The following is a 26,325-nucleotide window of genomic DNA, read 5'->3' on the forward strand; positions in this document are numbered from 1 at the left end:
AACATCAGCACAATCACATTAGGCTGTGGTCACACCAAGAGAAAATGTAAATAGATTCTGTATTCACAGAAATGCTCTATTCTATCAGGTTACCACAAATCATATAGGAATTGGAGGCAGACATGAAAACTCCAGGCTGTATGGTCATGAGTGAAAAACATACATAACTTCTACATGCACAAGAACCCTGCAGGCTTCTAAGGTGTTGGACAGCATACCTACCGATCTATCAATATATAATTAACAAACAATAGATCGCTAGTAAAACGTGTATGGCATGTAATTTCACACAAGTTAATCCGATAATGATGTTTACTTCGTGTACCAACACCTGGTGACAGGTTCGGTAATCCGTGACAAAAACAATGGTCGAGAACGACACACATGTTCGCGGTTCATTACCCACCAGGTAAACTTTAATCACTGGTCAGACCGTGGTCGTAATTGTGAGGTCAATTATCGTTTATAAGTGGTTGTTGGGACTGTAAGAAGTGGTCGTAATACGGAATAGCGGAATGGTCGTAATACTGAAGCAACCAATACAGAGATATATAGTGGAAAAAAACGGGACTGAAAAAAAGTGCCCGTAATAGCGGGGTGGTCGTAATTTGGAGGTGGTCGTTAGGTGAGGTTTCACTGTAGTTACAAAGAACGAAAAACTTACGTTGATTCTACACAGATAGAAATAGTCCACGCTGTATGGTCACAACACAAGGAAATATAAGCAAATTCTATACAGACAATTATGCTGCAGAATGTTTGGTCACCAAGAGTGAAAAACAGAAGTTGATTTCTTGATAGCCAGGAATGCTGCAGCCTGGATGGTCACAACAATTGAAAAAGAGTAAATAAATTCTACATTGATCAGAATGCTGTATAGTCGCGACAAAGAATATAAGTAAATTCTACTGAGACAGAATAATCCAGGATGTATGGTCATAACGAACAAAAAGTGAAAGTGAATTGTACTTACTGTAGACAGACTGTAAGTACAATTGACCTTGGACTAATGGTGTCTTTGGACTCTACTCCAAAACAGAAATGGCTGTTCCCAGTGATCATACAAGCTGTTATGTAGCACTTGTATGTTAAAGTGAATTAATGAAGTGCTTTGTTAATTTCAATTGCTGTTCTCTTACAGAGGTTACAAGAAATCACAAACCAAACATTCCCCTCCCAGCAGTTCCTGGGTCAGCTACTCAACCAGGTCAAGAGGTCAAGGAGAAAAAAATCTTTGTAGCAATATTTAACTTTACTCCAGCCGAGGAAGGTGACCTGGAATTGGTGGTGGTGAGTGGTAATTCGTTTATCTGTGACATATAAAAACAAATACTTACAGGGCTGTCGATCTGCCAGATTTGGGGCCGATATTTGGCCCCATTTCCAATGCAAAATAGTATCTTTTTTTCCCAATTTAGACTCCAAGTTTTCCCAATTCCAAGGAAAACACCATTATTTTTCCCAATTCTAAGGGCCCCGGGCCCCAGTCCCAAAATAGGGTAAGAGAGCCCTGACTATTATTGTTATATCATTTAGAATAAATGCTAATTTTTCTCTCATTATTACCGCGGCAATTTTACATTATCTGAAATATCATTTTCATTACAGATGTATTATCTACTTGAAAATTATCTCTCTTGGTATGTAAGGGCCTGGAAATCCTTACTTGGTAATGAAGTCTGTTTTCAGTGTTGATGTATGAAGTTTGTATTCAAATATTTTTAAATTATCTTAATCTTACATCAAATCAGGCATGTTCATTTTCAGGGTGAGGAATATGAAGTCATTGATGATTCAAAAGAACATTGGTGGCTCTCACGTAATAAACGAGGGTAAGTTCATGTAATCAAGTGGGTACAAGCTCTCTCAGGGTCATGTAATCAAGTGGGTACAAGCTACCTCAGGATCATGTATCAAGTAGGGACAAGCTCTTATATTGTCATGTATCAAGTGGGTACCATCTCCTTCAGGGTCATGTATCAAGTGGGTACAAGCTCCATTAAGGTCATTTATGAAGTAGGTACAAGCTCCATTAAGGTAATGTATCAGGTGAGGCAATGCTCTTCTAATGTCAATTAAACAGAATATCAGAACCTTACCTAGTAATATTGATAGGATTTATATGGAAGTATTCTTATATTAGTGGTTATGGGAATGATAAATTAAAAACATAGTTGCATGTTTATCAGTTATTTATGTGTACTCATGTTTGACTTTTATTTCTTTTCACAGCCAAAGTGGTTACATTCCATCCAATTATGTGAAAAGAAAATTTGATTTAGAAATTTTTGAGTAAGTATATCACTATGAAAAATATAAAGGCCTTTGTCAAGATGATGAAGATTATTCCTACAAGTATTATGGTAATCATGAAGGAAGTACAGTTGCATGTTTGTAATGTGATTATGATATCACCAGTTTTCTTTTACAAAGTGATATCAGTTACACAACAAAGCTTTATATTAACACAATCAGAATGGTTTCTTTGGAGGCAGTGGTCTTTCGCTAAGACACTCAGTTTCATTGCTATATCTTCTGTCTGTTTTGAAGAACATAAGCGTCATTTCTCTATTAAATGTCTGTTACATCAAACACAATCATCTTTTCTTTATTCAATTGTAATGCAAAAAAGGTAAGAATGTGACGAGGCATCGCAGGATTTATTCAGCTGGAACGATAATTTCTCACAGATCCATGTAGAAGGAATGGGTCATTCTGACTTTCACATAGTGTTGAAAGCAGTTTCTATCACTCAGCTGATGGAGCATGCTTCTTTGGTTCAGTATGTACAGCTATGGAATGTCGGAGACCTAGGTTCAGTTCTGTCATTTAGTAGGGTTGGAGTATGTTCTCCTTGTTCTTCCACACACTGTTATAGATCAATTAAGATTATATATATATATACATACTCAGTTAAAGATAAATTAAAGTTATATATATGTATACACACACTGTTATAGATCAATTAAATTGATATATATATATATATATATATACATACTCAGTTATAGATCAATTAAAATGATATATATACATTCTCAGTTATAGATCAATTAAAATGATATATATATATATATATATATATATACATACTCAGTTATAGATCAATTAAAATGATATATATATACACACAGTTATAGATCAATTAAACGATATATATGTATATATATATATATATTTATATACATATATATATATACATAGTTATAGATCAATTAAAATTATATATGTATACACACACTGTTATAGATCAATTAAAATGATATATATATACACATAGTTACAGATCAATGAAAATGATATATTTACCATTGAAATTTTATTGGAATGGCATTATCAATACTAAGAAGGATAAACTACCTCCTCCAATACAAAGACCAGCCCCAGTAAACCATTGTACAGGCATACCATCCACATGTACAAATACCCAGATATATGTGTCACTCACAGAAAATAGTTTTATCTTGATAAGCTTGTCAAATCATATTAATGTTTAACCTTTGTTTTTGCATTTCAAATATCAAATACTTAATTTGTTTCAGTTGGTATTATAAAAACTACTCCAGAGAGAGGAGTGAGTCAGTGTTGAAGGATGAAGGCCGTGAGGGATGTTTCCTAGTACGTGAATCCAGCACCCCAGGGATGTTTACTTTGTCACTATTTACACTAGAAAAGTAAGTGTTTGTGGGTATTCAGCACACCAGGGATGTTTACTTTGTTGCTGTTTACACTAGAAAAGTAAGTGTTTGTGGGTATCCAGCACCCTTGGGATGTTTACTTTGTCGCTATTTACACTAGAAAAGTAAGTGTTTGTGGGTATCTAGCACCCTTGGGATGTTTACTTTGTCGCTGTTTACACTAGAAAAGTATATGTTTGTGGGTATCCAGCACCCTTGGGATGTTTAATTTGTTGCTGTTTACACTAGAAATGTAAGTGTTTGTGGGTATCCAGCACCCTTGGGATGTTTGCTTTGTTGCTGTTTTCACTAGAAAAGTAAGTGTTTGTGGGTATCCAGCACCCTTGGGATGTTTACTTTGTCGCTGTTTACACTAGAAAAGTAAGTGTTTTTGGGTATCCAGCACCCTTGGGATGTTTACTTTGTTGCTGTTTACACTAGAAAAGTAAGTGTTTGTGGGTATCCAGCACTCTTGGGATGTTTACTTTGTTGCTGTTTACACTAGAAAAGTAAGTGTTTGTTTTATTCTGTCATCTTACCTTGACAATATCTAAAAAAATTCTTTCTATGTGATGATGCTATTTAATGAAGTTGCATAATTTCATATGATTTCTTCATTCTGGCACTTTTTGATTTATCAAAGTTATAGCCCTTTGTAAAAATGCTACATTGGAGTTTGTTTGGCTACATGAAGTAACATCTTCAAATATCTTTTAGCAACAATGTTTCATTTTCGATTTGTAACATTGATTATGACCTGACAAAGTTGTGCCCTTAAATGTTTTTTGATTTCGACCTCAAAGTTATGCCACTTAGTTGACCAGAAATGCTTGTCTTTGTTTACAGTGATGGGATGGTGAGGCATTATCACATAAAGAAAAATGATCAAGGAAAACATTTCATATCAGAAAAATATTCATTCTTATCAATATCAGAGCTAATTCACTACCACAAACACAATTCCGCAGGTAAGTAAGATTACAGGTGTAAAAATAATTATTATGATAAACATGGGGATCTGGATGTTTTACAGCTGTAAAGATAATTATTATGATAAACATGGGGATCTGGATGTTTTACAGCTGTAAAGATAATTATTATGATAAACATGGGGATCTGGATGTTTTACAGCTGTAAAGATAATTATTATGATAAACATGGGGATCTGGATGTTTTACAGCTGTAAAGATAATTATTATGATAAACATGGGGATCTGGATGTTTTACAGCTGTAAAGATAATTATTATGATAAACATGGGGATCTGGATGTTTTACAGCTGTAAAGATAATTATTATGATAAACATGGGGATCTGGATGTTTTACAGCTGTAAAGATAATTATTATGATAAACATGGGGATCTGGATGTTTTACAGCTGTAAAGATAATTATTACGATAAACATGGGGATCTGGATGTTTTACAGCTGTAAAGATAATTATTATGATAAACATGGGGATCTGGATGTTTTACAGCTGTAAAGATAATTATTATAAACATGGGGATGTTTTACAGCTGTAAAGATAATTATTATGATAAACATGGGGATCTGGATGTTTTACAGCTGTAAAGATAATTATTATGATAAACATACAGCTGTAAAGATAATTATTATGATAAACATGGGGATCTGGATGTTTTACAGCTGTAAAGATAATTATTATGATAAACATGGGGATCTGGATGTTTTACAGCTGTAAAGATAATTATTATGATAAACATGGGGATCTGGATGTTTTACAGATCTGGATGTTTTACAGCTGTAAAGATAATTATTACGATAAACATGGGGATCTGGATGTTTTACAGCTGTAAAGATAATTATTATGATAAACATGGGGATCTGGATGTTTTACAACTGTAAAGATAATTATTACGATAAACATGGGGATCTGGATGTTTTACAGCTGTAAAGATAATTATTATGATAAACAATTATGTTTTACAGCTGTAAAGATAATTATTATGATAAACATGGATGTTTTACAGCTGTAAAGATAATTATTATGATAAACATGGGGGGATGTTTTACAGCTGTAAAGATAATTATTATGATAAACATGGGGATGTTTTACAGCTGTAAAGATAATTATTATGATAAACATGGGGATCTGGATGTTTTACAGCTGTAAAGATAATTATTATGATAAACATGGGGATCTGGATGTTTTACAGCTGTAAAGATAATTATTATGATAAACATGGGGATCTGGATGTTTTACAGCTGTAAAGATAATTATTATGATAAACATGGGGATCTGGATGTTTTACAGCTGTAAAGATAATTATTATGATAAACATGGGGATCTGGATGTTTTACAGCTGTAAAGATAATTATTATGATAAACATGGGGATCTGGATGTTTTACAGCTGTAAAGATAATTATTATGATAAACATGGGTTTTACAGCTGTAAAGGATCTGATGTTTTACATGATAAATATTTTACAGCTGTAAAGATAATTATTATGATAAACATGGGGATCTGGATGTTTTACAGCTGTAAAGATAATTATTATGATAAACATGGGGATCTGGATGTTTTACAGCTGTAAAGATAATTATTATGATAAACATGGGGATCTGGATGTTTTACAGCTGTAAAGATAATTATTATGATAAACATGGGGATCTGGATGTTTTACAGCTGTAAAGATAATTATTATGATAAACATGGGGATCTGGATGTTTTACAGCTGTAAAGATAATTATTATGATAAACATGGGGATCTGGATGTTTTACAGCTGTAAAGATAATTATTATGATAAACATGGGGATCTGGATGTTTTACAGCTGTAAAGATAATTATTATGATAAACAAAGATAATTATTATGATAAACATGGGGATCTGGATGTTTTACAGCTGTAAAGATAATTATTATGATAAACATGGGGATCTGGATGTTTTACAGCTGTAAAGATAATTATTATGATAAACATGGGGATCTGGATGTTTTACAGCTGTAAAGATAATTATTATGATAAACATGGGGATCTGGATGTTTTACAGCTGTAAAGATAATTATTATGATAAACATGGGGATCTGGATGTTTTACAGCTGTAAAGATAATTATTATGATAAACATGGGGATCTGGATGTTTTACAGCTGTAAAGATAATTATTATGATAAACATGGGGATCTGGATGTTTTACAGCTGTAAAGATAATTATTATGATAAACATGGGGATCTGGATGTTTTACAGCTGTAAAGATAATTATTATGATAAACATGGGGATCTGGATGTTTTACAGCTGTAAAGATAATTATTATGATAAACATGGGGATCTGGATGTTTTACAGCTGTAAAGATAATTATTATGATAAACATGGGGATCTGGATGTTTTACAGCTGTAAAGATAATTATTATGATAAAGATGGGGATCTGGATGTTTTACAGCTGTAAAGATAATTATTATGATAAACATGGATGTTTTACAGCTGTAAAATAATTATTATGATAAACATGGGGAGATGTTTTACAGCTGTAAAGATAATTATTATGATAAACATGGGGATCTGGATGTTTTACAGCTGTAAAGATAATTATTATGATAAACATGGGAACAAGGATCTGGATGTTTTACAGCTGTAAAGATAATTATTATGATAAACATGGGGATCTGGATGTTTTACAGCTGTAAAGATAATTATTATGATAAACATGGGGATAATTATTATGATAAACATGGGAACAAGGATCTGGATGTTTTACAGCTGTAAAGATAATTATTATGATAAACATTGGAACAAGGATCTGGATATTTTACAGCTGTAAAGATAATTATTATGATTATGTTTTACAGCTGTAAAGATAATTATTATGATAAACATGGGGATCTGGATGTTTTACAGCTGTAAAGATAATTATTATGATAAACATGGGGATCTGGATGTTTTACAGCTGTAAAGATAATTATTATAAACATGGGGATCTGGATGTTTTACAGCTGTAAAGATAATTATTATGATAAACATGGGGATCTGGATGTTTTACAGCTGTAAAGATAATTATTATGATAAACATGGGAACAAGGATCTGGATGTTTTCTGATTATCATGCACAAAACCAATCAGGAAATTAGCATGTAATATTTCATTAAACTGTCCTCAGGAAGTTGAGCCATCATATTTTTGTACCGAAGTTAATTAAATCAGATTAAATAAAGCTGTTAGCTGAACAACATTATCATTTTACACGAACTACATAGATACAGATGTTGTTTCTTTTTTGTATTAAAAGTTTTAACTATCACTCTCACCGTCAGAATGAAGAAAATTCATGTCACTCGTGCAAAAAAAAGCATCAGCTAAAGTTGCATCAAAATAATATAACGATATTCACTTTGATGGACATTATCATACAATGGTGAATATGACATCATAGGGTAATATAGTAAATGGTCTAATGAATGAACCACTGGCTCTGTTCCTGGAAGTAAAACTCATATTAACAGCCTTCCATTATAAGATAAATCATTTAACAAATTTAAGGGTGGTTGGGTGGCGCAGTGGTAACAAACTCGCCTTTCACCTAGCCGACCGGGGTTCGATTCCCGGAACGAAATGAAAAAATAAGGAGTCACCTGCCCGACCATGTGGGTTTTCCCCGGGTACTCCGGTTTCCTCCCACAATAAGATCCCTCGCGCGCTTACATCTGGGCCAACAAGAGTGATTTGTATAAGTTGACATAACTTGTTTCGCAATTGTTGTGAAATAAGTAAAGTTTATATTAACATATATAACAAATTTAAATGAAATCAAAATTTGAAAACTTCACAATGTTTTCAATGTATGTCAAGAGCATGTATAATTGTGCAATGTCTACAGCAGATGAAACATCAAAATATCTTCGGCATTTAAATTGTGGTGATGTCTACAGTAATTGAAATGCGATATCTACAGCATGTAAAATGCCACATTGCCTTCACCAGGTGAAACCCTGCGATGTCTATAGTAGGTGAAATGTCGTGATATGTACAGCATATATAATTTCCTGATGTCTAAAGTATTTGAAATATTGTGATGTCTACAATGTATATGGTAGGTGAAACGTTGTGATGTCTACAGTAGGACAAACAATGTGATATCTACAGCATTTAAAAAGTTGCGATGCCTACTGTTGATTAAATGTCGTGATATCTAAAACATGTAAAGCTTTGCAATGTCTGCTGGAGGTGAAATGTCGTGATATCTAAAACATGTAAAGCTTTGCAATGTCTGCTGGAGGTGAAATGTCGTGATATCTAAAACATGTAAAGCTTTGCAATGTCTGCTGGAGGTGAAATGTCGTGATATCTAAAACATGTAAAGCTTTGCAATGTCTGCTGGAGGTGAAATGTCGTGATATCTAAAACATGTAAAGCTTTGCAATGTCTGCTGGAGGTGAAATGTCGTGATATCTAAAACATGTAAAGCTTTGCAATGTCTGCTGGAGGTGAAATGTCGTGATATCTAAAACATGTAAAGCTTTGCAATGTCTGCTGGAGGTGAAATGTCGTGATATCTAAAACATGTAAAGCTTTGCAATGTCTGCTGGAGGTGAAATGTCGTGATATCTAAAACATGTAAAACTTTGCAGTGTTTGCTGTAGGTGAAATGTCGTGATATCTTGTAGAACATTGCTATGACTTTAGTAGGTTAAACATCATGACATCTACAGCAGGTAAAATTACATGTCTACAGAAGTCTAATTTGTATTTACATTTCTCTAGGTTTAGCCACCAGATTAAAAAGTCCGCCTAATCGTGACGGGCGGTCAGCTCCAGCCACAGCTGGGATGGGCCATAGTAAGTAGACAATATCAGATCTACAGTCACATACTTCAGACCACATGGTATATGTATGTCACACATAGTATTGGTATGTCCCACATGTTATATAATGTTCATCATGCTGTAATTATGTTCCACATGGTATATACCCACGTGGTATTCGTATGTCCCACGTGGTATTTGTATATCCCACATGGTAAAGGTATGTTCCACATGGTATATGTATATCCCACATGGTAAAGGTATGTCCCACATGGTATATGTATATCCCACATGGTAAAGGTATGTCCCACATGATATTTGTATATCCCACATGGTATATGTATATCCCACATGGTAAAGGTATATCCCACATGATATTTGTATATCCCACATGGTATATGTATATCCCACATGGTATATGTATATCCCACATGATATTTGTATATCCCACATGGTATAGGTATGTCCCACATGGTATATGTATATCCCAGATGTTATATAATGTTCATCATGCTGTAATTATGTCCCACATGGTATAGGTATGTCCCACGTAGTATTGGTATATCCCACATGGTAAAGGTATGTCCCACATGGTATATGTATATCCCACATGATATTTGTATATCCCACATGGTAAAGGTATGTCCCACATGTTATATAATGTTCATCATGCTGTAATTATGTCCCATATGGTATTGGTATGTCCTACATGGTATATGTATGTCCCACGTGGTATTGGTATGTCCCACGTGGTATTGGTATGTCCCACATGGTATATGTATGTCCCACATGGTATATGTATGTCCCACGTGGTATTGGTATGTCCCACATGGTATATGTATGTCCCACATGGTATAGACATGTCCCATGTGGTATTGGTATGTCCCACATGGTATAGACATGTCCCACATAGTATATGTATGTCCCACGTGGTATTGGTATGTCCCACATGGTATATGTATGTCCCACATGGTATATGTATGTCCCACGTGGTATTGGTATGTCCCACATGGTATATGTATGTCCCACATGGTACATTCATGTCCCACATGGTATTGGTATGTCCCACATGGTATAGACATGTCCCATATAGTATATGTATGTCACATGTGGTGTTGGTATTCCCCATATGATATATGTATGTCCCACATGGTATATGTATGTCCCACGTGGTATTGGTATGTCCCACATGGTATATGTATGTCCCACATGGTATAGACATGTCCCATGTGGTATTGGTATGTCCCACATGGTATAGACATGTCCCACATGGTATATTCATGTCCCACATGGTATTGGTATGTCCCACATGGTATAGACATGTCCCACATAGTATATGTATGTCCCACGTGGTATTGGTATTCCCCATATGATATATGTATGTCCCACATGGTATTGGTATCTCCCACATTGTATTGGTATGTCCCACATGGTATTGGTATGTTCCATAAGATAAAGGTATATTGAACAGGTATGTTTTATTTATACTTCATAATCTGAATTGTTTTATTTTCAGGTAAATTTGAAATTGATTCTCGTGATGTAGTAATATTAGAGGAACTAGGAGCAGGCTGTTTTGGGGTAGGTATCATTGTTATATATACTTTAACATGTTATACTGAAAGCAGATTTACCAATTAGCAAATGTCCTATTGTTAAAAACAAACTAAGGTCCTCTTTTTATGGCTGTGGAAAATTTTGGATGATTTTGGGTAAAGCTATGTGACATTAAATTGTTATCAGTAATTTAGTTACTAACCAGTAAACAGGATACAAACGTTCCTCTATCAGGCTGTCCACAAAGGAAAGTTACGTGGAATGACTGTTGCTGTGAAATTACTGAAGGAAGGAACAATGTCGGAGGATAGCTTTATAGATGAGGCGAAAACAATGACGTGAGTTACTAATACTTGGTATATGTGGAAGAATGATCTCAATGGAGGCTATCTGTTGGTGTAGCACACCAGGCCCCACTTGTATAAAACATCTCAACTTGAGATTTCTTCAAGTCGAGATTTTCCTCAGCTAATAACTCCTTGAAAATATCTTGGATGAAAATTCCTCAAGGAATTTCAGGACATCCTAGCCGATGACTTCCTCCTGTTCCTTGAGAAAATCTTATACAAGCCGATTTTGAGGAGATATCAGCTGAGGAAAATCTCGACTCGAGCAAATCTCAAGTTGAGATGTTTTATACAAGTGGTTCCTGAATATATATGTAATGTCATATGATCTAGCAGATTTGTGATAGCCTGAAGGTTCCCATCATTTCCATTGTGAAGTCACCAATGGAAGAGATATCACATTACATTGTTATGTTTTGAAGTTAGATTTTGTATGAGTGGTATGGAAGTTTTTAAGAATTGTTGTGGAAGTACTTAAGTTATGTGATAAATATAAAGTTACATTCATTCCCAATTCAAATAAGATTGATAAACCTTATCAAATTTTTTTTATTTTTCATTTCAACTCGCAAGAGCCTCAGTAAACAGGTGACCTCACCAGAGTCTTGGTAAAAGGTGACCTCACCAGAATCTTGGTAAAAGGTGACCTCACCAGAGTCTTGGTAAAAAGTGTGACCTCACCAGAGTCTTGGTAAAAGGTGACCTCATCAGAGTCTTGGTAAAAGGTGACCTCACAAGAGTCTTGGTAAAAGGTGTGACCTCACCAGAGTCTTGGTAAAAGGTGACCTCACCAGAGTCTTGGTAAAAGATGACCTCACCAGATTCTTGGTAAAAGGTGTGACCTCACCAGAGTCTTGGTAAAAGGTGTGACCTCACCAGAGTCTTGGTAAAAGGTGACCTCACCAGAATCTTGGTAAAAGGTGACCTCACAAGAGTCTTGGTAAAAAGTGACCTTACCAGAGTCTTGGTAAAAGGTGACCTCACCAGAGTCTTTGTAAAAGGTGTGACCTCACCAGAGTATTGGTAAAAGGCGTGACCTCACAATAGTCTTGGTTAAAGGTGACCTCACCAGAATATTGGTAAAAGGTCACCTCACCAGAGTCTTGATAAAAGTGACCTTACTAGAGTCTTGATAAAAGGTGACCTCACCAGGGTCTTGCTAAAAAGGTCATCTCACAAGAGTCTTGGTAAAAGGTGACCTCACCAGAGTCTTGGTAAAAGGTGTGACCTCACCAGAGTCTTGGTAAAAGGTGTGACCTCACCAGAGTCTTGGTAAAAGGTGACCTCACCAGAGTCTTGGTAAAAGATGACCTTAACAGATTCTTGGTAAAAGGTGTGACCTCACCAGAGTCTTGGTAAAAGGTGTGACCTCACAAGAGTCTTGGTTAAAGGTGACCTCACCAGAATCTTGGTAAAAGTGGCCTTTCTAGAGTGTTGATAAAAGGTGACCTCACCAGAGTCGTGGTAAAAGGTGACCTCACCAGTGTCTTGCTAAAAATAACATCTCACAAGAGTCTTGGTAAAAGATGTGACCTCACCAGAGTCATGGTAAAAGGTGACCTCACCAGAGTCTTGGTAAAAGGTGACCTCACAAGAGTCTTGGTAAAAAGTGTGACCTCACCAGAGTCTTGGTAAAAGGTGACCTCACCAGAATCTTGGTAAAAGATGTGACCTCACCAGAGTCTTGGTAAAAAGTGACCTTACCAGAGTCTTGGTAAAAGGTGACCTCACCAGAGTCTTGGTAAAAGGCGTGACCTCACAATAGTCTTGGTTAAAGGTGACCTCACCAGAATATTGGTAAAAGGTCACCTCACCAGAGTCTTGATAAAAGTGACCTTACTAGAGTCTTGATAAAAGGTGACCTCACCAGGGTCTTGCTAAAAAGGTCATCTCACAAGAGTCTTGGTAAAAGGTGACCTCACCAGAGTCTTGGTAAAAGGTGTGACCTCACCAGAGTCTTGGTAAAAGGTGTGACCTCAACAGATTCTTGGTAAAAGGCGTGACCTCACAATAGTCTTGGTTAAAGGTGACCTCACCAGAATATTGGTAAAAGGTCACCTCACCAGAGTCTTGATAAAAGTGACCTTACTAGAGTCTTGGTAAAAGGTGACCTCACCAGAGTCTTGCTAAAAATGTCATCTCACAAGAGTCTTGGTAAAAGATGTGACCTCACCAGAGTCATGGTAAAAGGTGACCTCACCAGAGTCTTGGTAAAAGGTGACCTCACCAGAGTCTTGGTAAAAGGTGACCTCACAAGAGTCTTGGTAAAAAGTGTGACCTCACCAGAGTCTTGGTAAAAGGTGACCTCACCAGAATCTTGGTAAAAGGTGACCTCACCAGAGTCTTGGTAAAAAGTGACCTTACCAGAGTCTTGGTAAAAGGTGACCTCACCAGAGTCTCGGTAAAAGGTGTGACCTCACCAGAGTCTTGGTAAAAGGCGTGACCTCACAATAGTCTTGGTTAAAGGTGACCTCACCAGAATATTGGTAAAAGGTCACCTCACCAGAGTCTTGATAAAAGTGACCTTACTAGAGTCTTGATAAAAGGTGACCTCACCAGGGTCTTGCTAAAAAGGTCATCTCACAAGAGTCTTGGTAAAAGGTGACCTCACCAGAGTCTTGGTAAAAGGTGTGACCTCACCAGAGTCTTGGTAAAAGGCGTGACCTCACAATAGTCTTGGTTAAAGGTGACCTCACCAGAATATTGGTAAAAGGTCACCTCACCAGAGTCTTGATAAAAGTGACCTTACTAGAGTCTTGATAAAAGGTGACCTCACCAGGGTCTTGCTAAAAAGGTCATCTCACAAGAGTCTTGGTAAAAGGTGACCTCACCAGAGTCTTGGTAAAAGGTGTGACCTCACCAGAGTCTTGGTAAAAGGTGTGACCTCACCAGAGTCTTGGTAAAAGGTGACCTCACCAGAGTCTTGGTAAAAGATGACCTTAACAGATTCTTGGTAAAAGGTGTGACCTCACCAGAGTCTTGGTAAAAGGTGTGACCTCACAAGAGTCTTGGTTAAAGGTGACCTCACCAGAATCTTGGTAAAAGTGGCCTTTCTAGAGTGTTGATAAAAGGTGACCTCACCAGAGTCGTGGTAAAAGGTGACCTCACCAGTGTCTTGCTAAAAATAACATCTCACAAGAGTCTTGGTAAAAGATGTGACCTCACCAGAGTCATGGTAAAAGGTGACCTCACCAGAGTCTTGGTAAAAGGTGACCTCACAAGAGTCTTGGTAAAAAGTGTGACCTCACCAGAGTCTTGGTAAAAGGTGACCTCACCAGAATCTTGGTAAAAGGTGACCTCACCAGAGTCTTGGTAAAAAGTGACCTTACCAGAGTCTTGGTAAAAGGTGACCTCACCAGAGTCTTGGTAAAAGGTGTGACCTCACCAGAGTCTTGGTAAAAGGCGTGACCTCACAATAGTCTTGGTTAAAGGTGACCTCACCAGAATATTGGTAAAAGGTCACCTCACCAGAGTCTTGATAAAAGTGACCTTACTAGAGTCTTGATAAAAGGTGACCTCACCAGGGTCTTGCTAAAAAGGTCATCTCACAAGAGTCTTGGTAAAAGGTGACCTCACCAGAGTCTTGGTAAAAGGTGTGACCTCACCAGAGTCTTGGTAAAAGGTGTGACCTCAACAGATTCTTGGTAAAAGGCGTGACCTCACAATAGTCTTGGTTAAAGGTGACCTCACCAGAATATTGGTAAAAGGTCACCTCACCAGAGTCTTGATAAAAGTGACCTTACTAGAGTCTTGGTAAAAGGTGACCTCACCAGAGTCTTGCTAAAAATGTCATCTCACAAGAGTCTTGGTAAAAGATGTGACCTCACCAGAGTCATGGTAAAAGGTGACCTCACCAGAGTCTTGGTAAAAGGTGACCTCACCAGAGTCTTGGTAAAAGGTGACCTCACAATAGTCTTGGTAAAAAGTGTGACCTCTCCAGAGTCTTGGTAAAAGGTGACCTCACCAGAATCTTGGTAAAAGGTGACCTCACCAGAGTCTTGGTAAAAAGTGACCTTACCAGAGTCTTGGTAAAAGGTGACCTCACCAGAGTCTCGGTAAAAGGTGTGACCTCACCAGAGTCTTGGTAAAAGGCGTGACCTCACAATAGTCTTGGTTAAAGGTGACCTCACCAGAATATTGGTAAAAGGTCACCTCACCAGAGTCTTGATAAAAGTGACCTTACTAGAGTCTTGATAAAAGGTGACCTCACCAGGGTCTTGCTAAAAAGGTCATCTCACAAGAGTCTTGGTAAAAGGTGACCTCACCAGAGTCTTGGTAAAAGGTGTGACCTCACCAGAGTCTTGGTAAAAGGCGTGACCTCACAATAGTCTTGGTTAAAGGTGACCTCACCAGAATATTGGTAAAAGGTCACCTCACCAGAGTCTTGATAAAAGTGACCTTACTAGAGTCTTGATAAAAGGTGACCTCACCAGGGTCTTGCTAAAAAGGTCATCTCACAAGAGTCTTGGTAAAAGGTGACCTCACCAGAGTCTTGGTAAAAGGTGTGACCTCACCAGAGTCTTGGTAAAAGGTGTGACCTCACCAGAGTCTTGGTAAAAGGTGACCTCACCAGAATCTTGGTAAAAGTGGCCTTTCTAGAGTGTTGATAAAAGGTGACCTCACCAGAGTCTTGGTAAAAGGTGACCTCACCAGTGTCTTGCTAAAAATAACATCTCACAAGAGTCTTGGTAAAAGATGTGACCTCACCAGAGTCATGGTAAAAGGTGACCTCGCCAGAGTCTTGGTAAAAGGTGACCTCACCAGAGTCTTGGTAAAAGGTGACCTCACAAGAGTCTTGGTAAAAAGTGTGACCTCACCAGAGTCTTTGTAAAAGGTGACCTCACCAGAATCTTGGTAAAAGGTGACCTCACCAGAGTCTTGGTAAAAAGTGACCTTACCAGAGTCTTGGTAAAAGGTGACCTCACCAGAGTCTTGGTAAAAGGTGTGACCTCACCAGAGTCTTGGTAAAAGGCGTGACCTCACAATAGTCTTGGTTAAAGGTGACCTCACCAGAATATTGGTAAAAGGTCACCTCACCAGAGTCTTGATAAAAGTGACCTTACTAGAGTCTTGATAAAAGGTGACCTCACCAGGGTCTTGCTAAAAAGGTCATCTCACAAGAGTCTTGGTAAAAGGTGACCTCACCAGAGTCTTGGTAAAAGGTGTGACCTCACCAGAGTCTTGGTAAAAGGTGTGACCTCACAAGAGTCTTGGTAAAAGGCGTGACCTCACAATAGTCTTGGTTAAAGGTGACCTCACCAGAATATTGGTAAAAGGTCACCTCACCAGAGTCTTGATAAAAGTGACCTTACTAGAGTCTTGGTAAAAGGTGACCTCACCAGAGTCTTGCTAAAAATGTCATCTCACAAGAGTCTTGGTAAAAGATGTGACCTCACCAGAGTCATGGTAAAAGGTGACCTCACCAGAGTCTTGGTAAAAGGTGACCTCACCAGAGTCTTGGTAAAAGGTGACCTCACAAGAGTCTTGGTAAAAAGTGTGACCTCACCAGAGTCTTGGTAAAAGGTGACCTCACCAGAATCTTGGTAAAAGGTGACCTCACCAGAGTCTTGGTAAAAAGTGACCTTACCAGAGTCTTGGTAAAAGGTGACCTCACCAGAGTCTTGGTAAAAGGTGTGACCTCACCAGAGTCTTGGTAAAAGGCGTGACCTCACAATAGTCTTGGTTAAAGGTGACCTCACCAGAATATTGGTAAAAGGTCACCTCACCAGAGTCTTGATAAAAGTGACCTTACTAGAGTCTTGATAAAAAGGTGACCTCACCAGGGTCTTGCTAAAAAGGTCATCTCACAAGAGTCTTGGTAAAAGGTGACCTCACCAGAGTCTTGGTAAAAGGTGTGACCTCACCAGAGTCTTGGTAAAAGGCGTGACCTCACAATAATCTTGGTTAAAGGTGACCTCACCAGAATATTGGTAAAAGGTCACCTCACCAGAGTCTTGATAAAAGTGACCTTACTAGAGTCTTGATAAAAGGTGACCTCACCAGGATCTTGCTAAAAAGGTCATCTCACAAGAGTCTTGGTAAAAGGTGTGACCTCACCAGAGTCTTGGTAAAAGGTGTGACCTCACCAGAGTCTTGGTAAAAGGTGTGACCTCAACAGATTCTTGGTAAAAGGTGTGACCTCACCAGAGTCTTGGTAAAAGGTGTGACCTCACAAGAGTCTTGGTTAAAGGTGACCTCACCAGAATCTTGGTAAAAGTGGCCTTTCTAGAGTGTTGATAAAAGGTGACCTCACCAGAGTCTTGGTAAAAGGTGACCTCACCAGTGTCTTGCTAAAAATAACATCTCACAAGAGTCTTGGTAAAAGATGTGACCTCACCAGAGTCATGGTAAAAGGTGACCTCACCAGAGTCTTGGTAAAAGGTGACCTCACCAGAGTCTTGGTAAAAGGTGACCTCACCAGAGTCTTGCTAAAAATGTCATCTCACAAGAGTCTTGGTAAAAGATGTGACCTCACCAGAGTCATGGTAAAAGGTGACCTCACCAGAGTCTTGGTAAAAGGTGACCTCACCAGAGTCTTGGTAAAAGGTGACCTCACCAGTGATAGCTATAGGAATTGCTGTTTAATGATTGGCCAGATTGATGTAGAACTTTATAGTGATAGGTATTGCTGTTTGATAAAAAGTTTGATATAAACTGCCCGTTGTTATTTTCAGACAATTAAATCATCCCAACTTAGTCCAATTGTATGGTATTGTAATAAAATCAAAGCCGCTGCTTATTATAACAGAGTTAATGAGTTCAGGTGAGTACATGTTACATGTATATAGGGTTTTTTTTAATTTTTTTTTTAAGTTTGATGTAAAAGGATTTCTTTGAAAATTCTATTTTGCTCAGCATTATTTTACATTATTTTATTATTTTCTCAAATTGAGAAAAGAGCAAAATTAGAGGCTTTTGAAAACACAGGAACTTTCGCAAATAATGTCCAGAGAATGAAAAAAATAGAGAAGATATTGTTCAAAGTTGTTCTCTAGGTGTTGGTTTCTGCCATCTTTGCTTTAAATTTATTATCTTAAATGTGGCACTGAAATGTTACAGAAAGAAACAAGATATGGACATATGTTTTAAATTAATAATGGCTACACGGGGAGAGATATCAACAATTATCAGGAGTCCTCTCTTCTGTGAGGTCCTGATTTTTCGCCTAGCTTTCAGAAACCTGGCCCCACTTGTATAAAACATCTCAACTTGAGATTTCCTCAAGTCGAGATTTTCCTCAGCTGATATCTCCTTGAAAATGTCTTGTATGAAAATTCCTCAAGGAATTTCAGGACATCCTAGCCGATGCCTTCCTCCTGTTCCTTGAGAAAATTGTATACAAGCCGTTTTTGAGGAGATATCAGCTGAGGAAAATCTCGACTTGAGGAAATCTCAAGTTGAGATGTTTTATACAAGTGGGGCCTGATGTTCACTGTAGATTCTAGGTAATTCAGTGTTTGTTACATATTTTAGGTTCACTACTCACATATTTGCGGCGACATAAACCTCGCCTGCTGACAAAGACAGCAGCTCTATTAGATATGTGTATACAGGTATGTAATGGAATGACGTACCTGGAAAATCGACACTTCATTCACCGCGATCTTGCAGCACGTAACTGTCTAGTGGGTGATAATACAGTCGTCAAGGTGGCGGATTTTGGTTTAGCAAGGTAAAAAATTGAAATTGCTGTCCATTTTGCACTCCAGTAACTATACTCCATTAGGAAATTCTCTAAAGAGACATTATACTACTGTATATATATGAAAACTTTCCCCACATTTTAACTTTTATCATTAGTGTGAAGATAAGTAGAGCTTTAAGTTTTATGTTTTAAGTTGTAAATGTACTGTATAGAAGTTTTTATTTTGTGAGGCGAATATTTTGTGGTTTTCTCTGGGTAAATCTATAGGTATCAAATTTCACAGCTGTCAATAAGCTGTTGTCCATGTGTATAGAAGTAACAAATGTTTTCTGAGATTTTCATTGCATGTAGAAATGTTCAGTGGGTATTTGATTTTGTAATGTCTTTATTGACCGTGAATTTAAATCCCCCACAAATATTACCAACTATACATGATGCATTTATGTGCTTTACAGCAAATTGAACATATGTCAAAATTTTTTCAAAATTTTTTTCAAAATTTTTAACATTTTTAGGCAAGATGACATAAAAACATTTCCCAGTTTACGTCATTTAATAGGAATATCAATCTGAACAGTATACTTATAGAAATATACATGAGTTCTGGAAGTATCCAATGAATCCTGTGCCAACCACTAAACATTATCTGTAATTTTATACAATTAAATAATTCCATATTTTGACTTGGTCTACGATGTTTATGCCAGAGTGCGATCCCGTTTGGTGGATGTTTTCAGCTGGATGGTTGTGTTGTGTGTATTTTGTCAATGATTGGTTAACTACAAAGGCAATACACTTCTAACTGAAGCAATCATAGGTATAATGTGAAGTAACTAGAGATACCTGCGTGGGTCATTGTAAGGATTTCTAACGGTTCAATAAAATTCTTGAGAGATTATATATCTACACAGGAAAATTTCTAAACTTTCTGATAACTTCAGTAAGGGATTCTAACACTATGTAAAATTATATATAATATAATTATATTTGTTACCAGGTATGTGATAGATGATGAATACCAGAGCTCACAAGGGACTAAGTTTCCCGTCAAATGGGCGTCGCCTGAGGTGCTCAGCTACACACGCTTCAGTAGCAAGTCAGATGTGTGGTCAATGGGTGAGTGTTCAGATCAACGTATCCAGTGTACATTTGATACTGATGTATATTGTATTTATAATATCTTTTATTGATTTAGATGTTCCTTCTTTCCTAATTTAAATTAAATTCATTTGGTCAGGTATTTTTGTCCTCACCTTACTTTTTGGGAATTTGCAATTTCTTGTTTTCATCATAGAATTGTAGCAGTGTCCTGTGTCAGTTTAAGTTGCTCTCTGTAATCTGTTTACATTTCACCTCTGTTAATTTCTCTCATTTCTTCTGTTGTAACATCCTACAAAAACCTACAAAACTTAAATCCCCCAGAACATCCTACAAAAACCTACAAAACTTAAATCCCCCAGAACATCCTACAAAAACCTACAAAACTTAAATTCCCCATAACATCCTACAAAAACCTACAAAACTTAAATCCCCCATAACATCCTACAAAAACCTACAAAACTTAAATCCCCCATAACATTCTACAAAAACCTACAAAACTTAAATTCCCTATAACATCAAACACAAACCTACAAAACTTAAATCCCCCATAACATCAAACACAAACCTACAAAACATAAATTCCCCATAACATCAAACACAAACCTACAAAACTTAAATCTACCATAACATCATACACAAATCTACAAAACTTAAATCTACCATAACATCATACACAAATCTACAAAACTTAAATCTACCATAACATCAAACACAAATCTACAAAACTTAAATTCCAAATCAACATCAAATAAAAATCAATAAATCCATATGAACATTTGTATCTGTCTGAAATCAAGTAACATACATAGAAACATTTGTATCTGTCTGGAATCCAGTAACGTACATAGGAACATTTGTATCTGTCTGGAATTAAGTAACATACATAGGAACATTTGTATCTGTCAGAAATCAAGTAACATACATAGAAACATTTGTATCTGTCTGGTATCCAGTAACATACATAGGAACATTTGTATCTGTCAGAAATCAAGTAACATACATAGGAATATTTGTATCTGTCTGGAATCATGTAACATACATAGGAACATTTGTATCTGTCAGAAATCAAGTAACATACATAGGAACATTTGTATCTGTAAGAAATCAAGTAACATACATAGGATTATTTGTATCTGTATGGAATCAAGTAACATACATAGGAACATTTGTATCTGTCTGGAATCAAGTAACATACATAGGAACATTTGTATCTGTCAGAAATCCAGTAACATACATAGGAACATTTGTATCTGTCAGAAATCAAGTAACATACATAGGAATATTTGTATCTGTCTGGAATCATGTAACATACATAGGAACATTTGTATCTGTCAGAAATCAAGTAACATACATAGGAACATTTGTATCTGTAAGAAATCAAGTAACATACATAGGATTATTTGTATCTGTATGGAATCAAGTAACATACATAGGAACATTTGTATCTGTCTGGAATCAAGTAACATACATAGGAACATTTGTATCTGTCAGAAATCCAGTAACATACATAGGAACATTTGTATCTGTCAGGAATCAAGTAACATACATAGGAACATTAGTATCTGTCAGAAATCCAGTAACATACATAGGAACATTTGTATCTGTCAGGAATCAAGTAACATACATAGGAACATTTGTATCTGTCAGGAATCAAGTATGAGATTGTGGAAACCTTTGGTCATCATGTCCCTGTTACAGACCACACTGCTTTTCAACAAGAACATTTCATCATAGTTTTACAGTATAACATTTTTTTTTTTCTGATATTTCACTTTCTCTACATAGGTATTCTGATGTGGGAGGTTTTTACCGGGGGTGTGATGCCATACGACAAAATGAAAAATGTTGATGTTGTTGATTATGTTTGTCATAATCGCAAACGTCTTGAAAAACCAGCAGCGTGCCCAGAAAAAATTCACAAAGTCATGATGCAGTGTTGGCAACATGTAAGTAGTCTATGTCCTCCTGACTGTTGATGGGAAAGTTTTCTGATTCTTTCTCATTATGTGGATGCAAAATAAAACCAAAATCACTAAGTTACCTTAATTGTGGTAAATGCTTTAGGAGTGATATTGAGGGGGAAAAGAACAGGTAGTTTTGTTGAAAATATTAGATATCTCTTGTCAGGAATGTACAACATGTTCATATCTACTTAAATAAAAAGAAAAGTTATAGATAGAACATTTCCATATCCTCAGGGTTTGTGATATAAGAATATCTATTTAAAATATCTTTAGTTGAGAAAATGTTTTTCTTTTGTTTTTTTGTAAGTAGTGGATACCAACAATAAAGTAAAGTATGTTTGAAGTTTGGTAAATGATACCAATAGTTGAGTAAAGAATTACTTACATTTAGAAAGAGATGAATACGGCACACATGACCATTAGATTACATACATCTATAAAGTATAAAGGTATTGGTTTTTGATACCAGGTAAGGATATCGTGTGTAAAGGACAAATAGGGTTGAATAAAGGATATTGTAAAAGTATTAAACTAGAGCTTAAGTTTTATGTTTGTTATGTTCAGAACCCAGATAAACGTCCCAATTTTGAGGAACTGAAACAGATCTTGAACGAGTTGGACAGTCAGGGTATTGAAATGTTTAGACTGGAATTGCCAATGAATATCTATATAACCTAGTACACTGTATGACCTATGACCTCTGAATACAAAATTCACCTTTTAAATGCTTTAATGTTTATTTGACAATATGATATTTAATTGTAAATTCTATTGGAATGTTTGACATAACTATCCACTAGACATACTTTCCAAGCTTTTGAATAATCGTGGAGTATATTTGACTCAATATGTTTTTTCAAATGGGCTAGTTTTTTATTTTGCAGTATATCAAGGGGAGAAATATATCATCTCTAAATCAGAGTCAGGGGGTGGGCTTATTACAGGACCTCAGAGTACCATCACATGATCCTATTTTCGTCTTTGGGTTATTTTTGATGACAGATAGACCAAGTTATTTCCTTATGACGAAAAATCCAAGATGGTGGACACACGTACATCTCGTGAACAGGGGGGTTGCCCGCATATAAGCCCCCTCCACTCTTTTGACAGTCTTTTTTGAACTGGGTGTGGGGACTTATTTGCGGTAAAATACGGTAACATAACCTCGGTACCAAAACATTACCTCTTAATCAAGGTCATTGGCTGGGCTTATTACAGAACCTCAGAGTACCATCACATGATCTCTGAACCAAAATCAGTGGTTGGGCTATTAACATAACTTCATGGTACCAAAACATTACCTCTTAATCAAAGTCATTGGCTGGGCTTATTACAGGACCTCAGGGTACCATCACATGATCTCTGAATCAAAATCAGTGGTTGGTCTCTTAACATAACTTCAGGGTACCAAAACATTACCTCTTAATCAAAGTCATTGGCTGGGCTTATTACAGGACCTCAGGGTACCACCTACACATCACCTTTGAACCGAAGTCAAGGGTTGGCTTTTTACAGGAACTCAGTGTACTATCACTTGATCTCTGATTCAAAGAGAGTGGTTTGGCATGGGGTATTAGGCCATTTACACATCACCCCCGTACCAAAGTCAGAGGGTACACTTATTTCATGACAATGGAAGAGCCTTTTTGTCATTTCAAAAGAGGTGGATAAGGATGGGCTTATTATAGCACAATGAAATATCTGAAAATCAATTGAGAGGGATGAGCTTAATAAATATGGCTTACTGTCATTATGTAACACCTGTATTTTACTCTATTGCTGTTATTATAAATACTATAGTTACAGGCATTTTTTAGCCCACCATCATCAGATGGTGGGGTATTCAAATTGCCCTGTTTCCGTGGTCCGTATGTCTGTAAACAGTTCTTGTTACCGCTATTTCTGGGAAAGTACTGGATGGATCTTTCTCAAATTTCTTATGCAGGTTCTCCTTGGTCTCTAGTTGTGCATTGTACCTTTTTTGGACTGATTCGAATTCAAGATGGCTGACGGGCAGCCATCTTTCATTTTGAAAATAAAAGTTTGTTACCGCTATTTCTGGGAAGTACAGGATGGATCTTTCTCAGATTTTATATGCAGGTTCCCCTAGGTCTCTATTTGTGCATTGTACCTTTTTGGACTGATTCAAATTCAAGATGGCCGACAGATGGTGGGCGCCAAGATCCCACTGGGATCTCTTGTTTTTAAATATAATTATATAACAGTAAAGAATATTTAATCATTAATTTTATTGTGATGCTTATTAAACTGTTTATATCTTCAGTTAAAGAATATGTAATTGCATATACATTGCCTGTTAGATGTTTACAGTTACTGTCACTCTAAGAGCCTTATAATCCTCACAAGTATATAATATTAATGATAGTTTCTTACGCACATTCAGTGGTATCATGAAGTCAGGACTCTTATGTAATGTCATGTATTACATTATAGACTGGAATTTCACATATTTTAAAATGACTCTGCAAATTAAAACCTTTTAGAAATATGGTCCTTATCCCAATCTGGTCAAAAAAATGGAGGTTTTCTTTGACAAAATCTAAATAGAATAAACGCTGCAATTTTTTATTTAGCAAATGAAATATGAATGCATGTGAAACATTTTCAGTAATTTTGTTGTTGGTTCAGTTGCTGTGATATCTGAAAGATATAAACAAAAGACTACTCAATGATTGTATGATTTAGACGGGCAATGCAATATTTTCTTTATTTTGTGTCTGTAAATTTTGGAAGGAAGGATAAAGTCAAATACTGTATTTTGATAAAAAAAAAAAACTGATCAACTTTTAATTATGTTTCTTGTGGTTGTAAGGTGTATTCCTAATGTGCTTCTTTTCCAAATTGTTTTCTTCACGTTATTAAAGATTTTGAGATTTGTGATATCATCATCATCTTTGATTTGGACCTTAATTTTTTTTTTATTATGGAAATTAAGTAAAAAATTGATGTCAATGTGTTAACAACATCAAAGATGAATTAAGGTTCGTGATAAATGTTGAACATTATTTTGTAAATTATGTCTTCATCTTGTCGTTTTCGCAGGAGCCTGATCGCCGGCCAAGCTTCGTGGAACTGCTCAATATGTTAAGTGGACTACTGGAGGCTGGAAACTATCCTTTCATTGCTCCAAATTAACATGACAAAGTCCTCGGACCAAAATATATACTAGCTTTAATGTGACTGTATATCTGTGATCTGTATAAACTGATAGTCAGCACTGCTTTACACCACACTTACTTTTTCTGATGAAGCAGAGATACAAATAATGATACTGTCGTATTGTTTTCTGAAGAATTAGAGATATTTATAACAGGATAGGGACATCCCTCAATTCCTTCGTTCCTGTAGAAATGACCCTTCTGGATGGACACAAAGTATTTGGGATTGTGAATGACATATTTTGTATTGTGATGATTGTTTCCTCACCTGCCTCAGTAAAATGTTTGTATGTTATAAAAATAAGACTGAAGTCTTCGAGAGATTGTGTAATTGATGTACTGTCACATTCCAATGAAACAGGAATTAATCTGACTCTCTTTAGTTCTTGTTTGAATAATCTGACTCCATAAAGGTCTTGTTCAGAGAGTCAGACTCCTTCAATGTCTTGTTCAAATAATCTGACCTCCTCTGAATTTTAATCATGATAATTGTATCATATTTATGCATAATTTTAGCACATATGATGTAGACATTGTATAAAACTAACCATTTATTTAATGAAGGCTGCTTGTAGTCAATATTGCTAACACTAAGTGTGGTAGTTCATACAGTTATTCTGATATGTACACTGGATATTTACCTATTAAAACTCTTTGTTGTGAACCTTCTCATTCCTTAAAAGGAATGATGGTAAATATGTATGATTAACACGACTTTTAAAGATATGAGAATACTATACTTACTGACAACTATGAACTATTTAGAACAGCTCTGTGTTGATAAAAATGACCTATAATTTACTTACTACGTACTTTATCAATCATCTTTAAGAAGTTTGATATTCTGTGTATAATCAAACAATTGCTCAACAAAAATCTTAATTCTTGTCACGCTTCAACATCTAATGTCTCTTGTTGTCAGTACTCCCTACATCTGAAAAAAAATTGTCATTCATTTTGAGCTCCAAACTCATCCCAGTTATCTTGATAATGCCTCTCATGACTCCACCATGAACTTTGCCTGCTTCTAAAACCTGTTCTATTTATTCTGGCTTGTTATTGTATTCAGCTAATGATATTTTATCCGGGGTTTAG

General features: G+C 36.3%; 1 protein-coding gene across 1 annotated transcript in view; it reads left to right on the forward strand.

The window, feature by feature from the left end:
* The window catches only part of LOC132557767 (tyrosine-protein kinase Btk29A-like), a 41,535-nt gene extending 16,328 nt beyond the window's left edge, over positions 1-25,207 (forward strand). Inside the window, exons 4-16 of the mRNA XM_060222293.1 lie at positions 1,142-1,290; positions 1,768-1,832; positions 2,233-2,292; positions 3,543-3,674; positions 4,524-4,645; positions 9,396-9,470; positions 10,954-11,018; positions 11,229-11,332; positions 18,016-18,104; positions 18,815-19,013; positions 19,984-20,102; positions 21,873-22,033; positions 25,115-25,207. Coding sequence (XP_060078276.1) covers positions 1,142-1,290; positions 1,768-1,832; positions 2,233-2,292; positions 3,543-3,674; positions 4,524-4,645; positions 9,396-9,470; positions 10,954-11,018; positions 11,229-11,332; positions 18,016-18,104; positions 18,815-19,013; positions 19,984-20,102; positions 21,873-22,033; positions 25,115-25,207 — 1,433 coding nt within the window. The remainder of the gene's footprint in view (positions 1-1,141; positions 1,291-1,767; positions 1,833-2,232; positions 2,293-3,542; positions 3,675-4,523; positions 4,646-9,395; positions 9,471-10,953; positions 11,019-11,228; positions 11,333-18,015; positions 18,105-18,814; positions 19,014-19,983; positions 20,103-21,872; positions 22,034-25,114) is intronic.
* Positions 25,208-26,325: the final 1,118 nt, after the last annotated feature.

Source organism: Ylistrum balloti, unplaced genomic scaffold (genome assembly GCF_031769215.1).
Source record: "Ylistrum balloti isolate Yb309-2 unplaced genomic scaffold, AGI_CSIRO_Ybal_v1 Utg370720, whole genome shotgun sequence".
Taxonomy (NCBI): Eukaryota; Metazoa; Mollusca; class Bivalvia; order Pectinida; family Pectinidae; genus Ylistrum; species Ylistrum balloti.